At 36.6% G+C, this 22549-nt stretch overlaps 1 protein-coding gene across 1 annotated transcript in view; it reads right to left on the reverse strand.

The window, feature by feature from the left end:
- Positions 1-208: 208 nt before the first annotated feature.
- The window catches only part of LOC110450755 (activin receptor type-1-like), a 44054-nt gene continuing 21713 nt past the window's right edge, over positions 209-22549 (reverse strand). The window contains exons 2-8 of the mRNA XM_021498444.1: positions 12478-12620; positions 11509-11719; positions 8915-9138; positions 8059-8158; positions 5915-6535; positions 4438-4568; positions 209-3252 (exon numbers count right to left, since the gene is read on the reverse strand). Coding sequence (XP_021354119.1) covers positions 3088-3252; positions 4438-4568; positions 5915-6535; positions 8059-8158; positions 8915-9138; positions 11509-11719; positions 12478-12620 — 1595 coding nt within the window. The 3' untranslated portion in view covers positions 209-3087. The remainder of the gene's footprint in view (positions 3253-4437; positions 4569-5914; positions 6536-8058; positions 8159-8914; positions 9139-11508; positions 11720-12477; positions 12621-22549) is intronic.

Raw genomic sequence — 22549 nt, forward strand, 5'->3', positions numbered from 1 at the left:
TTCTTTTTAACAGTACAGTGAAATAGCATTTGTTTGCATTTTTTATTGAACTGCAATAGATTTGGATGGCCCTATTCCGTCTTTGCGTATTGCAGAGTTATCTTCTCTTGGGAGCAGGTATTGATTGTTACGTCACTTGTTTGTGAGAGTAACGTCATCAATTTTTGAGAAAACGACGTCATTTTCTCACACAAACCAATGACGTAACAATCAATACCTGCTCCCAAGAGAAGATAACTCTGCAATACGCAAAGACGGAATTACCAAGCATGGGCTTATTACTGGATAAGTACGGTATCATGTCGTGATAATATTTCTTGTTGAAAGTTATCAGGATGTTACGTCAATGTTTATATGCTAGATAGTGTGTTGTATGTCTGGTTTGACCAGGTGACTTGATGATAAAGTGATGAACGTATTTTAGAAGATTCAATTAAGCTGCCTACGAAACATGATTCTCTTGTTTTTCATGTTATGTACAATTATACTGAACAACTCAGAGGACTTTATGAAGGGGTGGACAGATTTTACGGTTGAACAAGTACAAAGGTAGGTTAAACTGACACAGGAATGAACAATTAAACTCAACAAGTCGGAGGATATGGTGAATAATGGGACATAACTATGATTAAACTTGTACAAGGCCATAGGTTAAACTGACTTGGAAATGAACCATTAAACTTGTACAAGGCTATAGGTTAAACTGACTTGGCAATGAACCATTAACCTTGTACAAGGCTATAGTTTAAACTGACTTGGCAATGAACCATTAAACTTGTACAAGGCTATAGGTTAAACTGACTCGGAAACAAATAGTTAAACTTGTACAAGGCTATAGGTTAAACTGACTCCGAAACAAATAATTAAACTTGTACAAGGCTATAGGTTAAAACTGACTCGGAAACGAACGAACAATTAAACTTGTACAAGGCTAAAGGTTTAACTGACTCAGAAACGAACGAATAATTAAACTTGTACAAGGCTTTAGGTTTAACTGACTCAGAAACGAACAATTAAACTTGTTAATAATTAAACTGGCTCCATAAATTGACAAAGGGGAAACTGCCATAAATAGTTTACAGCTGAACATGTACAAGGTTTGTTTAAACTCAACCATTTGAAGGATATGAAGAATGACGGGGCATAATTATGATTAACCTTGTATGAGGCAATAGATTAATTTGACTAAGAAAACTGAGAACTAAGAAATACTATTTTTCTATAGATAAAAAAAAAAATATCACAACTCACAACATAACAATACGACACCAAAATCTTAACAGAATCCACTGTTTTTATGTTACTTAGTATAAATGTAAATTTTGACTTTTTCACAGAAAGACAAGAAGACAATGACAAGCTTCAATGACAATTGTGATAGCAAATGTATTAGACACTAATGATACTCTGGGTCTCTCAATTCGCAGAAAATAAGGATATAATGACACGAAAATATATAAATAAAGAAACAATCCACTACCGTTACACTAGACAAAGAATCTTGTATTGGATAAGTGCAGGTGTAAAATTAACTCATTTACCCCCGAAATTTCAAAATGAACTATTCAAACCTTTGAACTGGAAGAGTTCAGATGTGTTTTCAGGGGTAAATGAGTAAACCAAGATTTGTTTGTTTGGTTGGTAGGAAAGTTTATATTTGCAGAACACAATTTATTTTTATTTTTTCATTTTTATTTTTTATAATAAGAAAAATGGTGTGCATTAATTTTTTTCACTTGTGTGGGTTTTTTAAAATTGATTTCAGTTTTATTTTGTCCTATTAACAACTAAGGTCATTTAAGGACGTACTCCCAAGTGTGTACTTTATGTGTACATGTGTGTAAGAGGCGGTGCATTTATTCATATGAATGCAATATGAAAATCATAGAGAAAAAAAAAGTGTCTAACATATTAAATATGAAATAGGCATTCTTAATGGAGTTTATGTCATTCATTGTAAGTAATCAGAGGTTTCAATTTTATAAATACACAATATATAGAACAATGACCAAAAAAATTCAGGACTGAAAACATGCCTCATCATTCACTGAATACACAACTGACATGATTTCATTAATATTGAGTAAAAAAAATAACGTTTGGCAATATCTGTAGCAGGTGAGGAGTGCTATACATGGGCAGAATGACCTATTAGTCTTCAACACATCGATCAAGACTTCCTCCAACAGCTAGATCATGTGAGAAATCCTGATAACACCTGTGATACCCCCACTTTTTTCTCTTCATATCGTTGGTTTTGTTACCTTTCTTTTTCAGTTCATCAGTTGCTGATTCTGATACCATATCTCCAAGTCACAAATTTTGATACCAACATGTTACCATCTTTAAATCGCTGATTCTGATGTCATCCATTTCTCTATATCCGAATCATTGATTCTCATACCACATCCCTAAATTTTGTTACCAACTCTTTACCATCTTAAAATCACTGATTCTGATAAGCCATCTACTAATCGAACTCCAAATTGTTGATTCTTACTCAAGTTTCTTTCTTCAGCTTTGTTCAAGCAAGTAATCTTTCATCAATTTTGTTCAAGATATTAAAATCGTGAACAAAAGTTCTTCGTCTGAAGATAATGCTTCCCTTGTTCCGGTTACTGAACACATCATTTGATGATGTCACTGATCTTGTCCTGGTCCTGAACACAAGATCTGATGATGTCACAGATTGTGTATGAAATCTGATGATGTCATGATTATGTTGCTATTCTAAACACAAGAAATGATGATCTCGAGACGACGATGTCATCAAACTTGACGTTCCTTTCTCAACAGTACTTTGTGCATTATGTGCTAGCAACAGAACGTGTTAAATTCTTATCAGCTAAAGATTTCTGATATTTCCACTGAACTTGTCCACAACAAAATGACAATCTTCTCTGAAGAAATTATTCTGTCATGATGTAGCACTGACATCAGCCAGGCTGTTGTTGCTTCACACAAACTGATGATGTAATTGTTTATGTACACACAATGCAGCTGCTGTTCACATCACTGAATATACACCACATGAATTGATGATGTAATATTATAAGTGCACATACAATGGTGACATCATGAGTGATGTCAGCAGTTATTGCACTCTTTACAGTCCTCTATCTTCTGTAAAAGTTTCTTTTTGGGTCTGTACATTAGATTAGCAAGCGATTTTTTCACACGAAGTGAGGGATGTCGGGCCTTGGGATTCTGTGCCCAGCACTCCTGAATAAGTCTGGAGAGCTGTAACATAACCTGAAACACACAAGATCAAGACATATGAAATAATACTACAACATTCTCTAGTCTGTGAACAATTTGTAGTTTCCGAGATACACATTTCCAGAACAAAAGTCACATGATTTGGCAATTACATGGTTAGCCAGAGTTGTCCTCAGGCCCTAACACCAGACTTAGACTTATTCATATTGATGTCTAGTGTGGGGCCAGAGGGCACTGCTATATGAAAACGTGAAATTGTCCCGACACTGTTTGGTATCGGGGAGTGTCTAATCAACAAAAAAATTAGACAAAAATGCCATTTGCTGAGTTGGGAAATTTATAACGATTGAAAATCGAGGACTCTACTGATGGAATTTAGCAGCTGTTGGTGATAATTACAGCTGATTTGAATCAATAAATAATCCATTTATCGATATATGTGAGGTATGTGTTGTGTCATAGAAGATTTTTGTTGTCAGCACCTCATAACTCTCTGATTGGTATCCGAGAATTCCACGTCTTCATATGGCAGTGCACTCTGGCCCCACACCAGACATCCATATGTCAAAAAGTTTAAGTCTGGTGTTGGGGCCAAAGGAAACTCGGGCTATCACATGGTATATTAACTCATTCATCCCTGAAGACACATTTGAACTTTCCCAATTCAAAGACTGGAATAGTTCATTATGAAATTTCAGGGGAGATTGAGTTAAGGGGGTAGTGTACTTCTGGAGTGAAAGTAAATCAGTAGCAAACGAAGTTTGTCAAAGTAAATATATGGTAAATTTGGATGAAACTGGCTGAGATTTCACATTCCTCAAGAAAGGGGTACAGTATTGACTGACTACTACCCTTTTGTCAGATATGTAGTCTATCACGTAGCATGCGTATCTAAAACCCGACTGAATCTGGAGAAAAAAAGGATCTTGGAAACAACATATATACATTGTACCTCAATAAAATCAGCCATCACTTATCCAGTTTTCCCCCACATGCAGTCAGTTTATAAAAGAGGGCAGATATATCCCTTTTTTTTCTTTTCAAAATTGTACCAGACATCCAACCATTACTAACCAATTATAATTAGTCTGAACTGTACGATATATTATCAAAAGTTCAATTGATTGTGAACAAAATGTAAGGTGTGAATGGTGATATATCTTATTATCAAGTTCTAGTCAATTAATTGAACATAATGAGGTGTACAAATTTACTGACCGGATCCAATGTCCATCTGTTCGGTACCATTGGCCTCTGTGTATCCACGGCAACCACTTTCCTCATATCCTCAAATGATGGATCTGAAGGGACCACATCCCAAAAAGGGGGTTTGTATTCTTCTGTTATACCTGTAATACATGGAGGACCACACATTATCATTGGCTCGATATATTTGTACCTGCCTTTGATATATAGCAGTATCTAACTGTTAATCATTGATGAATTAACAAACACATTCAAGACAAAATTGAAATTGTGAGCTAACCAAGTTGTGTGCGATTTTAATTTTACTATAACATTGTAATTATTAAACCATTATAGAGTGAAATTAGGTTATCATTAAAAAATTTAGCAGTTCTATTTAGGGCTTGATTTATTTAACTCATTCGAGACTATAATTTAAAATGGACTGCCCAGTCTTTCATTTGGTAAGTTTCAAATGTGACTTAAGGGTGAATGGTTTAGATAAAACAGCAAGCTTTCAATTCCCCGATCAGACGTGAATAGGGATTGGGTCACCTGCCGACCATGTGGGTTTTCTCTGAGTTCTATAGTTTCCTCCTACATTAAGACCCACTGCATGCTACCATTTGGGCCAACAAGAGTGATTGATACAAGTTGATAAACCTTGTTTCACAATTGTTGTAAAATAAATAAAGTATAATTTATAACTAAAACTCAAATTGATGCTTTTAAATAAAAAACAATATTAATGATATAACACTAAGTTTCCTGGACTACTACCGGACCCTTATTTATATACTAATAGAACGAGTTTTAATCCCAATTATATCCCTTTGGAAAGCTCTCCTGCTTAACAGGAGGAAAAGTCCTGCATGTCAACCATAGCTATACCGCTTTACATCAAACAAGATATCAGGATGTGCAAGACGGATCGATGTAGTTACCTCCCTTAGTCTAATTCTTTCATTGGACTTTTTATTTGTGGCAGTGAAGTGTTTAACCCAATTTTTGGTGCTCATGTGCATTTCAAAAATATCAAGTTCAATACTGTGCAAATTTATATTTATATATATAAAAATCACACAGTAAAAAGTATATGCAGGTCCCTAACTAATGCTAGTGACAGAAAAGGAAAATGATATCGATATTTTTTTTATCTATTTGAACTGCTGTGGTAGGTTAATTTATATTACAACCTATATAAACCTGGAGTGAGTTCTGTGTTTCCTAGCTAGATAAAGAGAAAACAATACGAAATCACAACTTCTCAGACTAATCTAATATTCACAGTCAATGACTTTTAAAACCTTATCTGAAGTAAAAAAAAATATGACCTTGTTCGTAAAAATATACCTGTACCTTAGTTTGTCTCCATTATTTAGACATTAAAAAACCTGAGACTGTGATATTAACAGAGTGTGTCTATAAGTCAGACAAATGAAAATAATCACCAAAATAGGACTGACATAAACAGACTCTGAGTTTATAATAACAATATCAGCTTGCTCACCTCCAATTGTGCAGCGCCGAGCTACCTCCCACATTACTAAACCGAAGGCGTACACATCCACCGCTTTAAATGAGTCGAAGAAGTATGGATTTAACGTCTCCTCCAACAACTCCGGTGCCATGTAACGCTTTGTGCCTACTTTATTATTTCGCCCTAAGTCTATCTTGTTGTTTTCCTGTGAATGTGTCACCGCGAGTCCGAGGTCACCGATACAACATGTCCCATCACTTTTAACGAGAATGTTTTTGGATTTGATGTCCCGGTGAGCAATAGCAGGTTTCCCCTGGTTACCGATGATCTCTGTGTGGAGGTGCACAAGTCCAGCGGATGCCGAATGCATCAACAGCAGCATGGAATCATGGTCTAGGATTGTACGCTGAAGATAGTCGTACAACGAGCCATGTTCGTGGTAGTGCATGATCAACCAAAGCTGTGTGCACGAGTTACGACTGGTCATGTCCGATGCGTAATATCCCAGGATGTTATCATGCCGCAACAAGCAGGTGTTATATATTTCCGTTTCCCTGGACCAACTTGCTTCGTCCCGTGACAGAAATATCTTCACTGCTACATTTTCATCATGGTAACGCCCCCTCCAGACTTCTCCATATCTTCCCTTTCCTGTAATGATAATCAAACTATGAGTAGGAGATTCCAGGGGATTTTTTGGTTTGACATTCAAGGTATCCTGATGCTTTAACCCTATAACCACTGTAGACCATAATGGACTCATCCATATCAATATCAATGCATGGTAGAGTCTATTGAAGTTACATAGGGGTGAAAGGGTAAAGAGAGGCGTATAAGCGTATGCAGAAATGAAAATGTTGCAACTCTTTAAACCAATAACAGTTTGGAAATTTTCACTTTGGCATTGATTCTGAAATCTATAAAATCTTTATACCTATAATCAATATTATTGTATATATTCACATTCAGATATTATCATACTAATTTCCTCGAAGGGGAAAAGTGCTTGCATTTCCACATCGCAAAAACTTCCACTTTTACAGAAGAGTATATATGGCAAATTGTAAGTCTTTGGTTATCTATGATACACCTTAAATCATCACTACACAGAAATATGTGTGACTAAGACACATACCTCAAGGTTTCAACGAAATAAAAGAAATGAACATTTCTGAAGATACAGCACCGACAAGCAATGCAGTTACTTGATATTTGACCCCATATACTGTGACCTTGACCTTCAGGATGCAGTTATGCGACCATCTTGTCATAACTCTTATTGATCATCAACAGCAGCTCTTTAGGCTCTGGTCTGGATACTCAAGGTTTAAAATCATTTCGCCTGTACTCAAGACTCGCCTCCATTAAAAATTTTGGATTCACCCAACCCCATATTTGTTCGTTTGTTTGAGTGGTTTAACATCCGGTTCACTAACGAGAAGCTCGGTTATCCAGCAGACGAGGCTCCCCTAGTTGGCCATATCCTTCATTTTATACTATACTCATCCTCTTGACCCAGGTTTCAGTATCCCAAATAGGTCGAAATCCCTCTGTATCACCGTTTTCCCTATGTATCACCGTTTTCCCTATAAAGCCTGCCCTCTGCCCTCAGGAGATGATCCGATTCATTTGTACATACATACTAAGTCCTGTTTCCTAGTGGCACTACGTACCAAATTAAGTCTAAATCTTCTCAGTGGTTATCGACTACCAGTACTTAATGGAAAAAATTGATCGACACAGGCTTTACCATGGGGTGATCCAAAGTTTGAAAGATAAAGTGCCCTTTCTTACCCAATATATGCTTCTTATTTACAATATCTTTTCTTTTGTTTTTCTGTTGTACATGTTGAATTTAGAATTTTAATCGAAAATACTTCCCCTTTCACTTTTTATATAGTTACCAAGTATTGGCATTGCAGGCTATTACTATCGTCCATCATTTGTACCTCAATAGAAAATATTTCAGTCCCAAATATCTTCCCTGATAGAGCTTAGTTCCTCTCCTACAACATCTCCAGATATCTCCTGATAGAATATAATGCATCCCTGAGTAGCAAACATTGAGGGGGAAAGTGGAGGAGAATGGACCCTGATGTCTAAAGTCTTCGACTTGCTTATATATTGTACATATTTCATTTATGTTAATTAAATATGTTGATGTGGGTGTATACCTATGCATTCCACCAAAGTTACTTGTCGCGCCACTGTCAGCTGGACCAGGAACGGCAGACCGGAACCACTTCCCGACGTACAAGACTGATCGTACACCTCCTGTCATCACCAAAAAATATTTTACTTTTCTGCTTCATATAATTCATCTTTGTTGATGCTTAAATATTTTTAAGTCTTCACAAAATCCAAAAAAAAACAATAAAACATGAATCAAAACATGAAGAGAAATCAAATCATCAAAATTGCTTTGATTATACATGTACCTTTAACATACTTGTCAACTTAAAGATGACTTTAATAAAATACAAGTACCTACAGATTTCATTTAAACTGATGAAATCACTTTAAGTTTTGCAATGAGAATTGACTGTGTATTGAAATATCTCCCAAATGTTTATCTACACATATTCAATCATTTTTGATACATTTGTGGCCTGAAAAAGATATACAGAATATAAACCCCGCCATGTCTTTATGAAGGAGAGTTAGCTAGGAATGTTGACTTAATTGTGGGTGCTGGAGGATATCCTACAAAACCAAGAAAGTCTGAACTTGTGGATTAAAGAATGAAGTATGTATCCATTGCATAAAATGAAATACTTGGTGCTACTAGTTAAGTTATGATAATCAAAATCATGAAACAATCATTAACTTGTGTAATTAACAGAAAACAGAAAAAAAGAAAAAAAATGTTAGAAAAACTGAAGGCCTGCCTTAAGTTAGGGACTTCTAAATTTGAGAAGCATGTAATTATCTCGAAATAGCCTTAAGATGAACAAAACCCTCCCCCACACTTCCCTTCCTAGATTGTATTAAATCAAAAACATTTTGAAAACTGTAGCAAGATGTGTTTACTTTAAGGGTACTATCTCCGACTTGGGTTGCTCGAATGCCTCCATATTCCTCGTGCAGAAGTTCCTGTCTGACACGCAGGTTTTCGTGGATCTCCCGGCGTCGCTTTCGGATATGTTTGAAGAAAAGCCAGACACCCAGCAAGGCCACGATGAGGATGACAATGGGCACCCCGATCGCCAGGAACAGTTCAAAATGGAAACTCGTTTCATCTTCCTTGTTCACTACTGCAAAACAATGAGGTTGATTTTATCACATAATGTACTGTGCTATCCAGTGAATATACCCATGTCATATTTCTTTGCGTATGAACCCATGTAATATGACCCATCAGCCCTGGCCTGTGGTTGGTGATACGTTTCAATTGTTTCAATTGTGACGTCACACCTAGGACAAGTACATGATGTCACAGACTTACGCACTGGAGTCAAAATGGCGGCTTTTTACATTTCAAAGTTGCATGAAAAATGTCGTTTTACATAAATAAGTGCCACAAATCTTGATTATGAGATAAAAAGGACTTTACAATTGTTATCATTTCAGATGAAATTTATGAAACTCGTTACAAATTTTTCATTTTAGCTAGCGAGAGGCTCGCTTAATTGAAAAGTTCTTAAGACTCGTTTCATAAATCTCATATGAAATGGAAACTCATGTAAGATCCTAGATTTTTGCATTATAAATTTTTCCCCTACAGTTATTCTCTTTTAGAATTTCATTCCCTCAGCACATGTAAGGAAGGGAGACCAGGATTGAGGAGCCCTGGGATCCGTCCTTTAATATATAATATACAATATTGACAAATACCGCATTCAAGTTCTCCACACATCTATACCCACACCACTTGTTTACATATCATGTTAATTACATTAAATATACAAACGAAAATATTAACCACATTTTCACATCAATATTCCTATTGTTTCACCAATGATACTTAATTATGCTGTTTTATTTTTCGCCCTATAACTTTAACGAATATACTTTATTTATTTTGCAACGTCTTCACATTGTCATTCTCCTCTAAATTTGTCAGGTAGGATCACAGCAATATAACAACATTACCGTTTATTAATATTTCAATCCCAAACATGAACTTGCGATGTAAAAAAAGTCACAGGTTTCCTATATACTGGTAATTTATACATTAGTACGGTTAATACTATCTACCACCTTCAAATAAACTATGACGTAAAGATATGAACGAAGGGCAATAACTCTGTATATACTGGAGCACAGAACCTGATTTCAGTTTTGAGGCACTCCCCTTAAGACAATTTGATATTTTTTTGACAGAGAATATATGACCCAAGGGCCATAACTCTGTACAGCTTGTGACACTAAACCTTTTTTAGTTTTCATGCACTCACCTCAAATTTGACAATTATAGGTGACAGAGTATGTATTACACATCCACGACAATGTCACAAATAGTTAACAAAGGGACATAACTGCATCAAGTGGGGAACATACAAGACCAGATTTTAGCAGGCGACATTTAGCCATCTGAAGAGTTAGGAGTTATGCCTAGGGCAGTGTGACTGTCAATAATGTTTACCACTACTAATTATATAAACTATAAGAACCATCTTTCTGTCCCAAAACATCTTAAGACAATGAGATTGTGTAACGCTAATCCAAATATTTTGAGATGTTCAATTCAAAGAACTTTAAAAAAAAAAAAAAAAAAAAAAAAGTATGCAAGTGCCAGCATATTGCCCCTCTATAGAAAGTATATATACTGCAGTAACATTATCAACAAATCTATACTATAAAAATATAGTTTACACTGTCAAAATGTTGAAAAATTAAATTCCACTTTTACAACATAACAAGAGGCCCATGGGCCTTAACGGTCACCTGAGTCTACAGTATTTTTTTTTTTTGTTGAAATATGTACCAATTTGAATAAAAAATAGTATAATGTTAACTTAACTTTGTCAGGACCATGAGCTGATCATTCCTAGACCAATTTTAAGTGAGATCGGCCTATTAGAATTTAGTAGCAAAATAGCGGCCATGGCAGCCAAATTGTATTTCTGATTGACCCGAAAAATAACAACACTTTGTCAGGACCATGAGGCGATCATTCCTACCAACTTTCAGTTCAATCGGTCCAGCAGAACTTGACTTTAAGTTTGAAATAGGTTTTCAAAATGGCGGCCGTGGCGGCCATATTGGATTTCTGATCGACCCGAAAAATAACAACACTTTGTCAGGACCATGAGGCGATCATTCCTACCAACTTTCAGTTCAATCGGTCCAGCAGAACTTGACTTTAAGTTTGAAATAGGTTTTCAAAATGGCGGCCGTGGCGGCCATATTGGATTTCTGATCGACCCGAAAAATAACAACACTTTGTCAGGACCATGAGGCGATCATTCCTACCAACTTTCAGTTCAATCGGCCCAGCAGAACTTGACTTTAAGTTTGAAATGTAAAATGTCGACGGACGACGGACGACGACGGACGAAAACGGATAGCAATAGGTCACTTGAGCTAAAGCTCAGGTGACCTAAAAAGGAAAAAGGAAAAAATTGAGGTATTAGCTATCAAAATGATTTAGAATATGAAGGTCAGACTTTTTATATAATTACCTGGATCATTTCCCTTGAACTCGTGTGAGGAGAATGTGGGTATCGGGGAGTTGCAGAGGTCACCGACACAGCATGCCATAGCAATAACACCCTCCACATCCCAGCCCTGACGACGCCGACCCTGGCAGTTCATGTTCTGGTTCTCGTCGTTCCGCGCACATCCTTGCGATAGAATCACAACCCCCTCTCTCTGCTTTCTACTTGTAAAGCACTGCAGAAGGAGAAGTACCAACAAGTTAACAGTCTTCATAACTTAATCCTCTAGCAGTTAGCTATCTCTATGCCTTAATCCCATTGTGTTCCATAACTTATATTTTAATATTTAGGGTTACCATGGTATTTTTCATCCCATAAATTTTACCAAAATCCCAACAAATTTTTGGATTATTTTCTCATAATATAAAATCAGCACTTATAAAACGCATAGATCTGCCCCCTTCAAAATGACAGTTTGCCCGTAGTTGGGAAAATCCATCCCCTCCCCTTTCACAATAAAACAGTCAGTCCTAGGTTATGTTATACCCCTGCACCCTTCATAGTAACACAGTCTAACTTAAGTTATAAAACTTACCCCTGTACCCTTGACTGTGATACTTACCCCTGCACCCTTGACTGTGATACAGTGCCCAAACTGATCACACCGGTCGTCACCCTTCACTGTGATACAGTGCCCTAACTGATCACACTGGTCGTCGCCCTTCACTGTGATACAGTGCCCTATAACTGATTACACTGGTCGTCACCCTTCACTGTGATACAGTGCCCTAACTGATCACACTGGTCGTCGCCCTTCACTGTGATACAGTGCCCAAACTGATCACACTGGTCGTCACCCTTCACTGTGATACTTACCCCTGCACCATTCACTGTGATTCAGTGCCCTAACTGATCACACTGGTCGTCACCCTTCACTGTGATACAGTGCCCCAACTGATCACACTGGTCGTCACCCTTCACTGTGATACTTACCCCTGCACCTTTAAATGTGATACAGTGCCCCAACTGATCACACTGGTGGTCATCTTTCGGCAGACATGCACACCTATACTCTGATGGTTCTTGATCAGCAAATGCGGTCAGGTTAGCATCCTCAGGTGGGCCAAGTTTGCGGGCTGTAAAAATATATGATAATATATCAATGATGATCGCTTAGGATCAAACATGAGATATTATAGCAAGCTCAATAGTGCTAGCTCCATTTTCAGGGAGCATTTTATGATAGAAAGATAATTTGGAGTACATTACAATGTGTGTAACATCAAGATACTTTATCTCTAAATATTTCACAATATCATACTTTTATATGTGTTCATAGTAGGAAAAATGTTACGATAACACTACAACATGGCCACATGACTTAATTCCTGTATTATACAACCCCACAACAGGGCCACATAACTTCCTGTATTATACGACCCTACAACAGGGCCAAGTGACTTCCTATGTTATACAACCCTACAACAGGGCCAAGTGACTTCCTGTATTATACAACCCCACAACAGGGCCACATAACTTCCTGTATTATACGACCCTACAACAGGGCCAAGTGACTTCCTGTATTATACAACCCTACAACAGGGCCACGTGACTTCCTGTTTTATACAACCCTACAACAGGGTCACATGACTTCCTGTATTATACAACTCTACAACAGGGCCATATGACTTCCTGTATTATACGACCCTACAACAGGGCCAAGTGACTTCCTGTATTATACAACCCTACAACAGGGCCACATGACTTCCTGTATTATACAACTCTACAACAGGGCCACATGACTTCCTGTGTTATACAACTCTACAACAGGGTCACGTGACTTCCTGTATTATACAACCCTACAACAGGGCCACGTGACTTCCTGTTTTATACAACCCTACAACAGGGCCACATGTCTTCCTGTTTTATACAACTCTACAACAGGGTCACGTGACTTCCTGTATTATACAACCCGACAACAGGGCCACGTGTCTTCCTATATTATACACCCCTACAACAGGGCTCCATGACTTCCTGTATATACAACCCTACAACAGGGCCACGTGACTTCCTGATTTATACAACCCTACAACAAGGTCACATGACTTCCTGTTTTATACATCCCTACAACAGGGCCACATGACTTCCTGTTTTATACAACTCTACAACAGGGTCACGTGACTTCCTGTATTATACAACCCTACAACAGGGCCACGTGTCTTCCTATATTATACAACCCTACAACAGGGCTCCATGACTTCCTGTATTATACAACCCTAAAACAGGGCCACGCGACTTCCTGTTTTATACAACCCTACAACAGGGCCACATGACTTACTGTATTATACAACCCTAAAACAGGGCCACGCGACTTCCTGTTTTATACAACCCTACAACAGGGCCAAGTGACTTCCTGTTTTATACAATCCTACAACAGGGCTCCATGACTTCCTGTATTATACAACCCTCCAACAGGGTCACGTGACTTCCTATTTTTTATACAACTCTACAACAGGGCCACATGACTTCCTGTTTTATACAACCCTACAACAGGGCCCCATGACTTCCTGTATTATACAACCCTACAACAGGGTCACGTGACTTCCTATTTTTTATACAACTCTACAACAGGGCCACATGACTTCCTGTATTATACAACCCTACAAAAGGGCCACGTGACTTCCTGTATTATACAACCCTACAACAGGGCCACATGACTTCCTGTATTACACAACCCTACAACAGGGCCACGTGACTTCCTGTATTATACAACCCTATAACAGGGTCACATGACTTCCTGTATTACACAACCCTACAACAGGGCCACGTGACTTCATATATTATACAACCCTACAACAGGGCTCCATGACTTCCTGTATTATACAACCCTACAACAGGGTCACATGACTTCCTGTATTATACGACCTTCAAACAGGGCCACATGACTTCCTGTATTATGCAATTGCAATCATACATCGAATATCAGGGTCACATGACTTCCTGTTTTATACAACCCTTCAATATACATAGATAGTACCATAAGTGGCCCTCAGCCAGTCAGGAAACAATCACTTGTATATGTATTAGTGGCCCACTTCACACTTCAGGGTTTGTGCTCAGCGTAAAAGTAAAGCCGTCAATGTTGGTCAGATCCCAAGTTACAAACTCTGTGGATAATAGCTACATTTTCATATATATATACCTGGTAATTATAAATTGTTACATATATAAGCCTTAATTATACATTTGGAATTATTCTTAAGGTTTTGGAAAAGAAATGTTGTCAAGGATTCAAATTATCTCATTCATTTTAACTTCCAAAGAATGCATTTTTTTGCAAGTTCATGCAGACTTCGTAAATTCTGCAAGGTTATTGAAACTAAAACCAAATAAGTAAACGTTAGAAATATGTTTTTTGAGTAAGAAAACCTGTCAGGTAAGTAATATTCCAATTGGTCTTTTGTCTGGAGATTATACATAATACTTGTCTATTTATTTAACAGGTGTTAGAACTGAACGCAATCATCTGTCTATTGTTTATATGTCATATTGCTATCAAATAACAATGAACAGTAATTATAAATGATCAATAAAATAATTTTGTTCAACGATATCAAGAAAGCTTTTTATAATTCAAGAAAGCTTTTTATAATGTTTTAGAACTCTTGTTGGTAGAAGGTTGAAATATGTCATGTTAAGGTAGCGTATATCCTTAATGAAATCTATAAAGATTCATCATGATGCTTCAACACAGCAGTTTGTACGATATGTTGCTGACATTGTAAAGATCCTTCCAACATGACCGAGAAAACAAGATAGATCAGGGGTGGATTTCAATGGCAAACGCCATTACATTGTTCCCCTGGTGACAAGTATTATCGCTTAGTTACGCCTTTCAGGGACAGATTTACTTCATTCGAAAAAAGGAAAAAAAATAATGTATTCAAGAAACAGCATGTCTCAACGTTTTTAATTCTCAAGTTGTTATTTCCCATTGATTCTGCTATTTGCAAATCAAAGCCCAGGCTTTATATATATTCCACCCAGTTAGGCTATGTTTTATATCACCCTCGCGGAGCTGGGAGAATGGGGGAGATTGAGACTTGGTGATCGGGTCTTGAGTGTTGGTCCCGAGAACCTGTATCAATTCTACCACACAAGGCAATCATGGGATGCGTTTCGCCCCACAATGCCGAGTACTTGAGATGAGACGCAGAGGCACCAGCGTATTATGTTTACAAGTTTCCATCTGATCGCCATTGTCCAGATTGAAGAAATATATTTGTTCTGTTCCACAGTGACACATCATCTTAAGTTCTGTCAACTTCAAATTCAATCTTAAAAAAGTTCAAAAAGGCCTTAATTTGTTTTAAACACATCAGAAAACAAGAATTTCTGTATTTATGTAATTGGTGTTATTTCAAAACTAACTTGCTTTCCAATCAAATAACATACCGGTTATTATAATGCTAATTTAAAGTGTATATTTGCTCACATTTACGTCGACAATGCTTGGACGGCGTGGTTGTGTGGAATAAAGTGATCCTTTCATTGGAAGGTTCGATAGCTCTTGATGCGAGAGTTATTGAAAACGTAAGTTGTGTGTGTAAAACAGTACAGGACACAGAAGCCTTCAATCTCAAACTCGATAAGGGTTTTAATAGGCTCACTCAAAAGTGTACATTTTACTCCTCCATTGATCGAAAAGAAATTTCCTGTTTTTAACAAGCTATGTAATATTATGAAAAGCTTTGTATTCTAATTTTCAGGCGCTGGAAATCCCGGTATAAGTTAACGCCATAAATGGTTTGAATGCAAAATACAAACAAATCAATATCGCTTGAGAAGATTTTTCTCCCCCTAATTAAAACCTAACTTTTTTTCAAATTTGAGACGTGTCTCGAACAATGCGGAGATGTAATGGTCCAAGGAATGAATATATTTGAATTAATGACAGACACACCTGTTGTTAATACCTGACACTGCTTGAAAAGAAAATAGGCCCTACTTTTTTTTACTGAAGAATCGATTAACAAATTTTCATTGGTGTGACAATATCATTAGACTTAACAAGGTACTTGGACATTTACAGAAGTGTTCTTAAATCATTTATAAGCAGCAGTCAAAATACGTCTAAATTTAAACATGCACCTGTATAGGTCACTGTTGTGAATAGTAATTCAACAACGAAGTCGTAATCTTTCTGGAGAGACCACCCATTTGAGCTACCATGTCATTTTACTGTCCTAACTAGCTATTCCGTCTTTGCGTATTGCAGAGTTATCTTCTCTTGGGAGCAGGTATTGATTGTTACGTCATTGGTTTGTGCGAGAAAATTACGTCGTTTTCTCAAAAATTGATGACGTTACTCTCACAAACAAGTGACGTAACAATCAATACCTGCTCCCAAGAGAAGATAACTCTGCAATACGCAAAGACGGAATATGAGAAGAGAAACAACAGTCATTAAGCTGCTCATGCTTTTCAAAATGAGATCACACAATACTTAATACATACATAAGGGTGATACACAAGACCATCCTTAAAACACCAACCCATCCTTAAATCATAAGACCATCCTTAAGCACAAGACCATCCTTAAGCACAAGACCATCCTTAAGCACAAGACCAACATTAAGACACCAACACTTCCTTAAGACACAAGATTATTCCTAACACACAAGATTATTCCTAACACACAAGATCATTCCCAACACAAGACCATCCTTAAAACACAAGACCATCCTTTAAACACAAGACCATCCTTTAAACACAAGACCATCCTAAAGACACAAGACCAACATTAAGACACCAACCAATCCTCAAAACACTAACCCATCCTTATATCACAAGACCATCCTTAAGACACCAACCCATCCTTATATCACAAGACCATCCTAAAGACACAAGACCAACATTAAGACACCAACACATCCTTAAGACACAAGATTATTCCTACGACACAAGATTATATCCAACACACAAAACCATCCTTAAGACACAAGACCATCCTTTAAGCACAAGACCATCCTTAAGACACCAACACATCCTTAAGACCATACTTAAGACACAAGTTATTCCCAAAACAACAGGATTATTCCTTAAGACACAAGATTATTCCTTAGGACACAAACCGATCCTTAAGACACAAAAACATTCCTAAGACACAAGATTATTCCTGACACACAAGATTATCCCTAAGACACAACTAGACCAACCTTAATTTAATTCAAAACCATCCCTAAAACACCAACCCATCCCTAAGATAAAAGATGATCAAATTAAGACACAAATCCATCTCTAACAAGATACAAAACCATTCCTAAGACACAAAATCATCACTATAACAAAAGATGATCCCAAAGACAAAAGTTGTTCCTTAAGGCACAAAGCCATCCCTAAGACACCAACCTAACCCTAAGACACAAGATTATTTATAAGACACAAAATTATCCTGAAGACACGAGGGGCCTTCCCTAAGGCACAAGGTCATCCCTTAGACTCAAGATTATATCCGTAAGACAAAAGGGGCAATCCCTAAGACACAAGATTATTCCTACCAGGTATTTCAGAAGATAAAGTATGATGTGCTTAAATTCATTTCTAATTGCAGGTTTTGTTATAAGTTTGATTATTGTGATAATGTCGTACAGTATGTTCTGTAGTAAGAATACCTCTTCAGGGCTAAAATTAGCCTTTCATGTCATGACTGAAATATAAAGTTTCATGTATCTTGTATATGATGCCAGTTCTTTGTGTTTAAACAAACCTCATAATGATGGTTTATTATTTATAATATTACCTAACATAAATATTATCAGCTAAGTCTAGGGATTATGAAACTGTTTCTGCTTTAAGCCATGCAAAAAGAAATCCATTAAAAAGCCATTTTCACCTCGAGCTGCGAAAATTGGACCCAATCAAACCTAATTGTTCATGTCATACTAAATATTATCAGTACTAGGTACTAGCCAGATCCTACACTAAAGAAGGTTTTTTTTTCCCCCCAGATAATAGTCAGTTGGAGAAACAATATTGAATTATCGGTAGAAATTGGAGGAAAGGTCAGGTTGTTTTTAGATGCTGTAATGAGGTAATTTCATTTCTCGTGTTGGCATCTAGGTTAATGTGTCTCCGTGTGCGTAACACTTGTACATATATACCTCCCACAGTCTGTACCTATCACAGCATCACGATAGCAGATGTACAGGAGACCATTTTAAGTCCTTAAAACCGTAGTAGTTACTGAATACTGGGAAATTGTCGCTGCAGTTAAACTTTCGCATCTTTAATGAGGGCGAATTTATCATTACAGTGAATATACAGTAAACAATATCATATATATATATATATAGTAATTAACTCATTCACACCTGAATTTTCATAATGAACTATTCTAACTTTTGAATTGGAAGAGTTCAAATGTGTCTTCAGGGGTGAATGAGTTAAATGTGAAGGGTGAAATCAACACTGGGCGAATATGGATTTCAACTCCAAATGCGAGAATTGAACTGGGTGAAAGTGTCATCTGTTTGCCGGTATTTAACTGTATTCACTGGTCAACAATCTGGGTACTAAGCTGAATGACTGATCTACCTGTAGTCACTATTACGTGACCTGAGGTGCACACACGTGTAACCCATGTCGGGGATTACCAAAGTCCTGAAAAAAGGTTGTTGTTATTAATACACAGCTTAACGTTCAGCATTTCATGCAATGGCAACAACTGGTTTAACTGTTATTATGCAGTATAATGGGACTAGACTGAATACTGAGCTTGGTGTCTTAAGCTTCAGCATGGCATTTCAGCGAGGTAGCACTCTAAAGTCAACATCAGATATATGCTATCGTTAGGAGACAAATACACCAACATACATCGAGGCATGTCCCTAAATGACCTTAATGAGCTGTTAATAGGATGCTATTCCCTCTTTACGTATTGCAGAGTTATCTGCTCTTGTGAGCAGGTACTGATTGTTACGTCATTAGTTTTTGTGAGAAAATTACATCGTTTTCTCAAACATTTATGACATTACTCTCACAAACAAATGACGTAACAATCAATACCTGCTCACAAGGACAGATAACTCTTCAATACTAATAGACGGAATACCCTATAACACAAACCAAACTGAAGCTGAAGGTGATATAAAGACGTATATTGGCTCCAAAGACACAAGACATGGTTCATGGTACATCACTGTAAATATTATTGCTACTATTATTATCAATGATGGTTTGAAAAAAATCTTAAATCCATGTGATCCATGTTATATATGATGAAGCTTATCATAAAATCGAGCACATCTTTCCTGTGACAATATATCTTGATACGTATCGCAATATATTCATTCTGTATTGCGATACATGTACATCGTGATACACTCTTGGCGTATTGTGACACCCCTAGTGTGTGTGTGTGTGTGTGTGTGTGTATGTGTGTGTGTGTACATATGTATGTATGCATGTATGTATGTATGGTATATGTGTGTGTGTTTGTTTATATTTATATAACTATGTAAAATGTATATGTATGTTTCTGTCTGAAAAAAAATATCAATAAATACTTTGGCCACAATACATGTATCCCATTGACACTTCTGTGTCGGCAATACATTGGTAGATCTACATACATCTTAATGTTGTTACCTCTTTTATTATATCATTATATATAAAACATAAATTATCATCGCATGTCTTGCATGTGAATGCAAAAAGACATTAGTTATCCTGATCAAATTGTTGACAATTTTCGCACATTTCAACTTTTCAAGGCTCAGTACAATATTTAAATAATTCATCTATAACTAACTTTGATTTGTTTTAATGAAAATTTTCCTTTCACATTTATATTATATTTTTTGTTTATAAGTTTTAAAGAAAATTTAAAATACTAATTAATTGAGTTTATTCTTTTCAAATTAAATATTTGACATTATATCTTCCTTAAACTATGAATGATTTAAAGACATTGAAATATTGGAATCTCAATGACTAGAATTCAATTCTGCTTATAACTCATGTTTCATTTCATTTTTAAAACCATAAATTGAATTATGACTCAACAAAACTTATGTTTCAAATTCTTACTTAATATATTTTTTTGTGAGCTTCTTTTTTAGTAAATCCATCTGAAAACCAGTTATAGAGATCAATTCTTTTTCCAAAAAACACAAATACATGGGAAAAAAATCATAAAAGATTCAAATTTGTATAAAAATGTAGCTTGAACGATTTTAAAGCTTTCAAGCTTTCAAGTCTGCTTTCCTTCGACAGGAAAAACCTTGCCCGCTAATATAAATCACCAGATGGGCTTTCAACACCTAATGTGTCAGAATGTATGCACGGATCCCCACTAATCTTTGAGTAAACATTCACCGAAACATTCAAATGGCTACAGGATAATAGTTTAAACGTTCAGACCCTTTACAACCTCCCAGTCTGGTTTAAATTGATTTAAAACGGGTGTGAGAAAAAATAACTTTTCGTAAGAGATAATGTATTAGTGTGAGCTTGAAACGCGGACAATGTCCATATTGCTGACCGAAGCAAACATTAACATGAGAATAAGGTTTCGGCCAAAGCTTGGTCAGCAAACAATGTCCATAGTTCTGGTGACCAGTCCAGTGAATATGGGTGTGCGGCCAAACACTGGTATTTAAGACCTGACCAACTTGGCGATCAATTAATAGGTTCATTATGCACAAAAAGTTTACCATAAAAATTACTTAAATCACATGAGGAGAAAATGACAATAACCATATAAGGATTATATTAAAAATTCATCATACTTTTTAAAGATATTCAGGAAAAATTCAATTTTTATGATTTTCACTAAAACATTGTTAAGCTTCTATAGCATGGAATAACTTCGCCTCATTGTACGTGCTGGACACTTGAGAACAATACAGACTTTGTGCAGAGTAATTGGGCTTTTGTACCTGTGTCAGCATTTAACACCTGGCTTCTCAGGGTAGCAGTAAGCGCCAGGAATAACACGGCACTCACGCCCGGGCTTATATAAACACACATTGTATCAATATTCCAGGTGTAAGTCTACAATACACCTCAAATTAATCAACAACTACTCAAATGTACAGGTGGTCACTTGTGGATGGATACATGTTCACAACAAGGCCTTAATAATAATAACACTTCAGCCTAGGTGTGTATTTCACAAGTAGATTTGTCTATGAACAACCATTAATTATTATTACCTGCCATGGCAACACACATAAAGCTAGCTAGGTGTAGTTACAGGTAGATTGTCTACGCACAACATTTAATTATCATTTAACTACACGATACTGGTCAGCTATTGGAGTATGCAACGGCCAGACAGGGATTCGAACCCAGGACCAACCAAACTCTACCAATTGAGCTACCTCGTCACCGGCGATCAACCCATTCCAGTTACACTTCTAAGTAATACTCAAGATTGGGGGGGAAGTCATGAGGAACACCTAAAGAAAAAAAAATCTTTACCAATTAAACTCTTTGTCCCTCAACATTAGCAAGAGTGAGTTAACTGTTTACTTCTTTTACTTGAATCATTGACAAATTCAAGGGGTTGTGTTGCATATATGAAAGGAATTTTCAAACATACTACTGTCGTCATGATCTCTAGTCCTATAATTATTATATCAGGTTTTTATGCTAAATAGACAACTTCATTTACCATATAACCTTTTTGGGGTGCTTAGAATTTAACTTGACAACATATTGCAGATTCGTTTTTGGGTAAAATGAAAGTCCCCATCAACATTGTATTATTTCTCCGAATTTTAACAAACTATAAGTCACAGCTCCGTATGGCTCTTGCCAACTATACCTATTTCGGTGTGAGAGAGGTGATTATTCATCTATATTTGATTTTTAATTTTAATTTCAAAATTAAACTGCTTCTTGCTTATTACTCATGACTCATTTTTCATCAGGATTTTGTCAAATAGGGATATATATTTTGATAACTGTTTAAACTATTTCTAGATTCTGCCACCTAATTTCTCCCTCAAGAAAACAATTTAAAGGCTTAGTAATAGGCTTGGTACAGTGTATGTATGCT

This window comes from Mizuhopecten yessoensis, unplaced genomic scaffold, assembly GCF_002113885.1.
Source record: "Mizuhopecten yessoensis strain PY_sf001 unplaced genomic scaffold, ASM211388v2 scaffold5503, whole genome shotgun sequence".
NCBI classification, from domain to species: domain Eukaryota; kingdom Metazoa; phylum Mollusca; class Bivalvia; order Pectinida; family Pectinidae; genus Mizuhopecten; species Mizuhopecten yessoensis.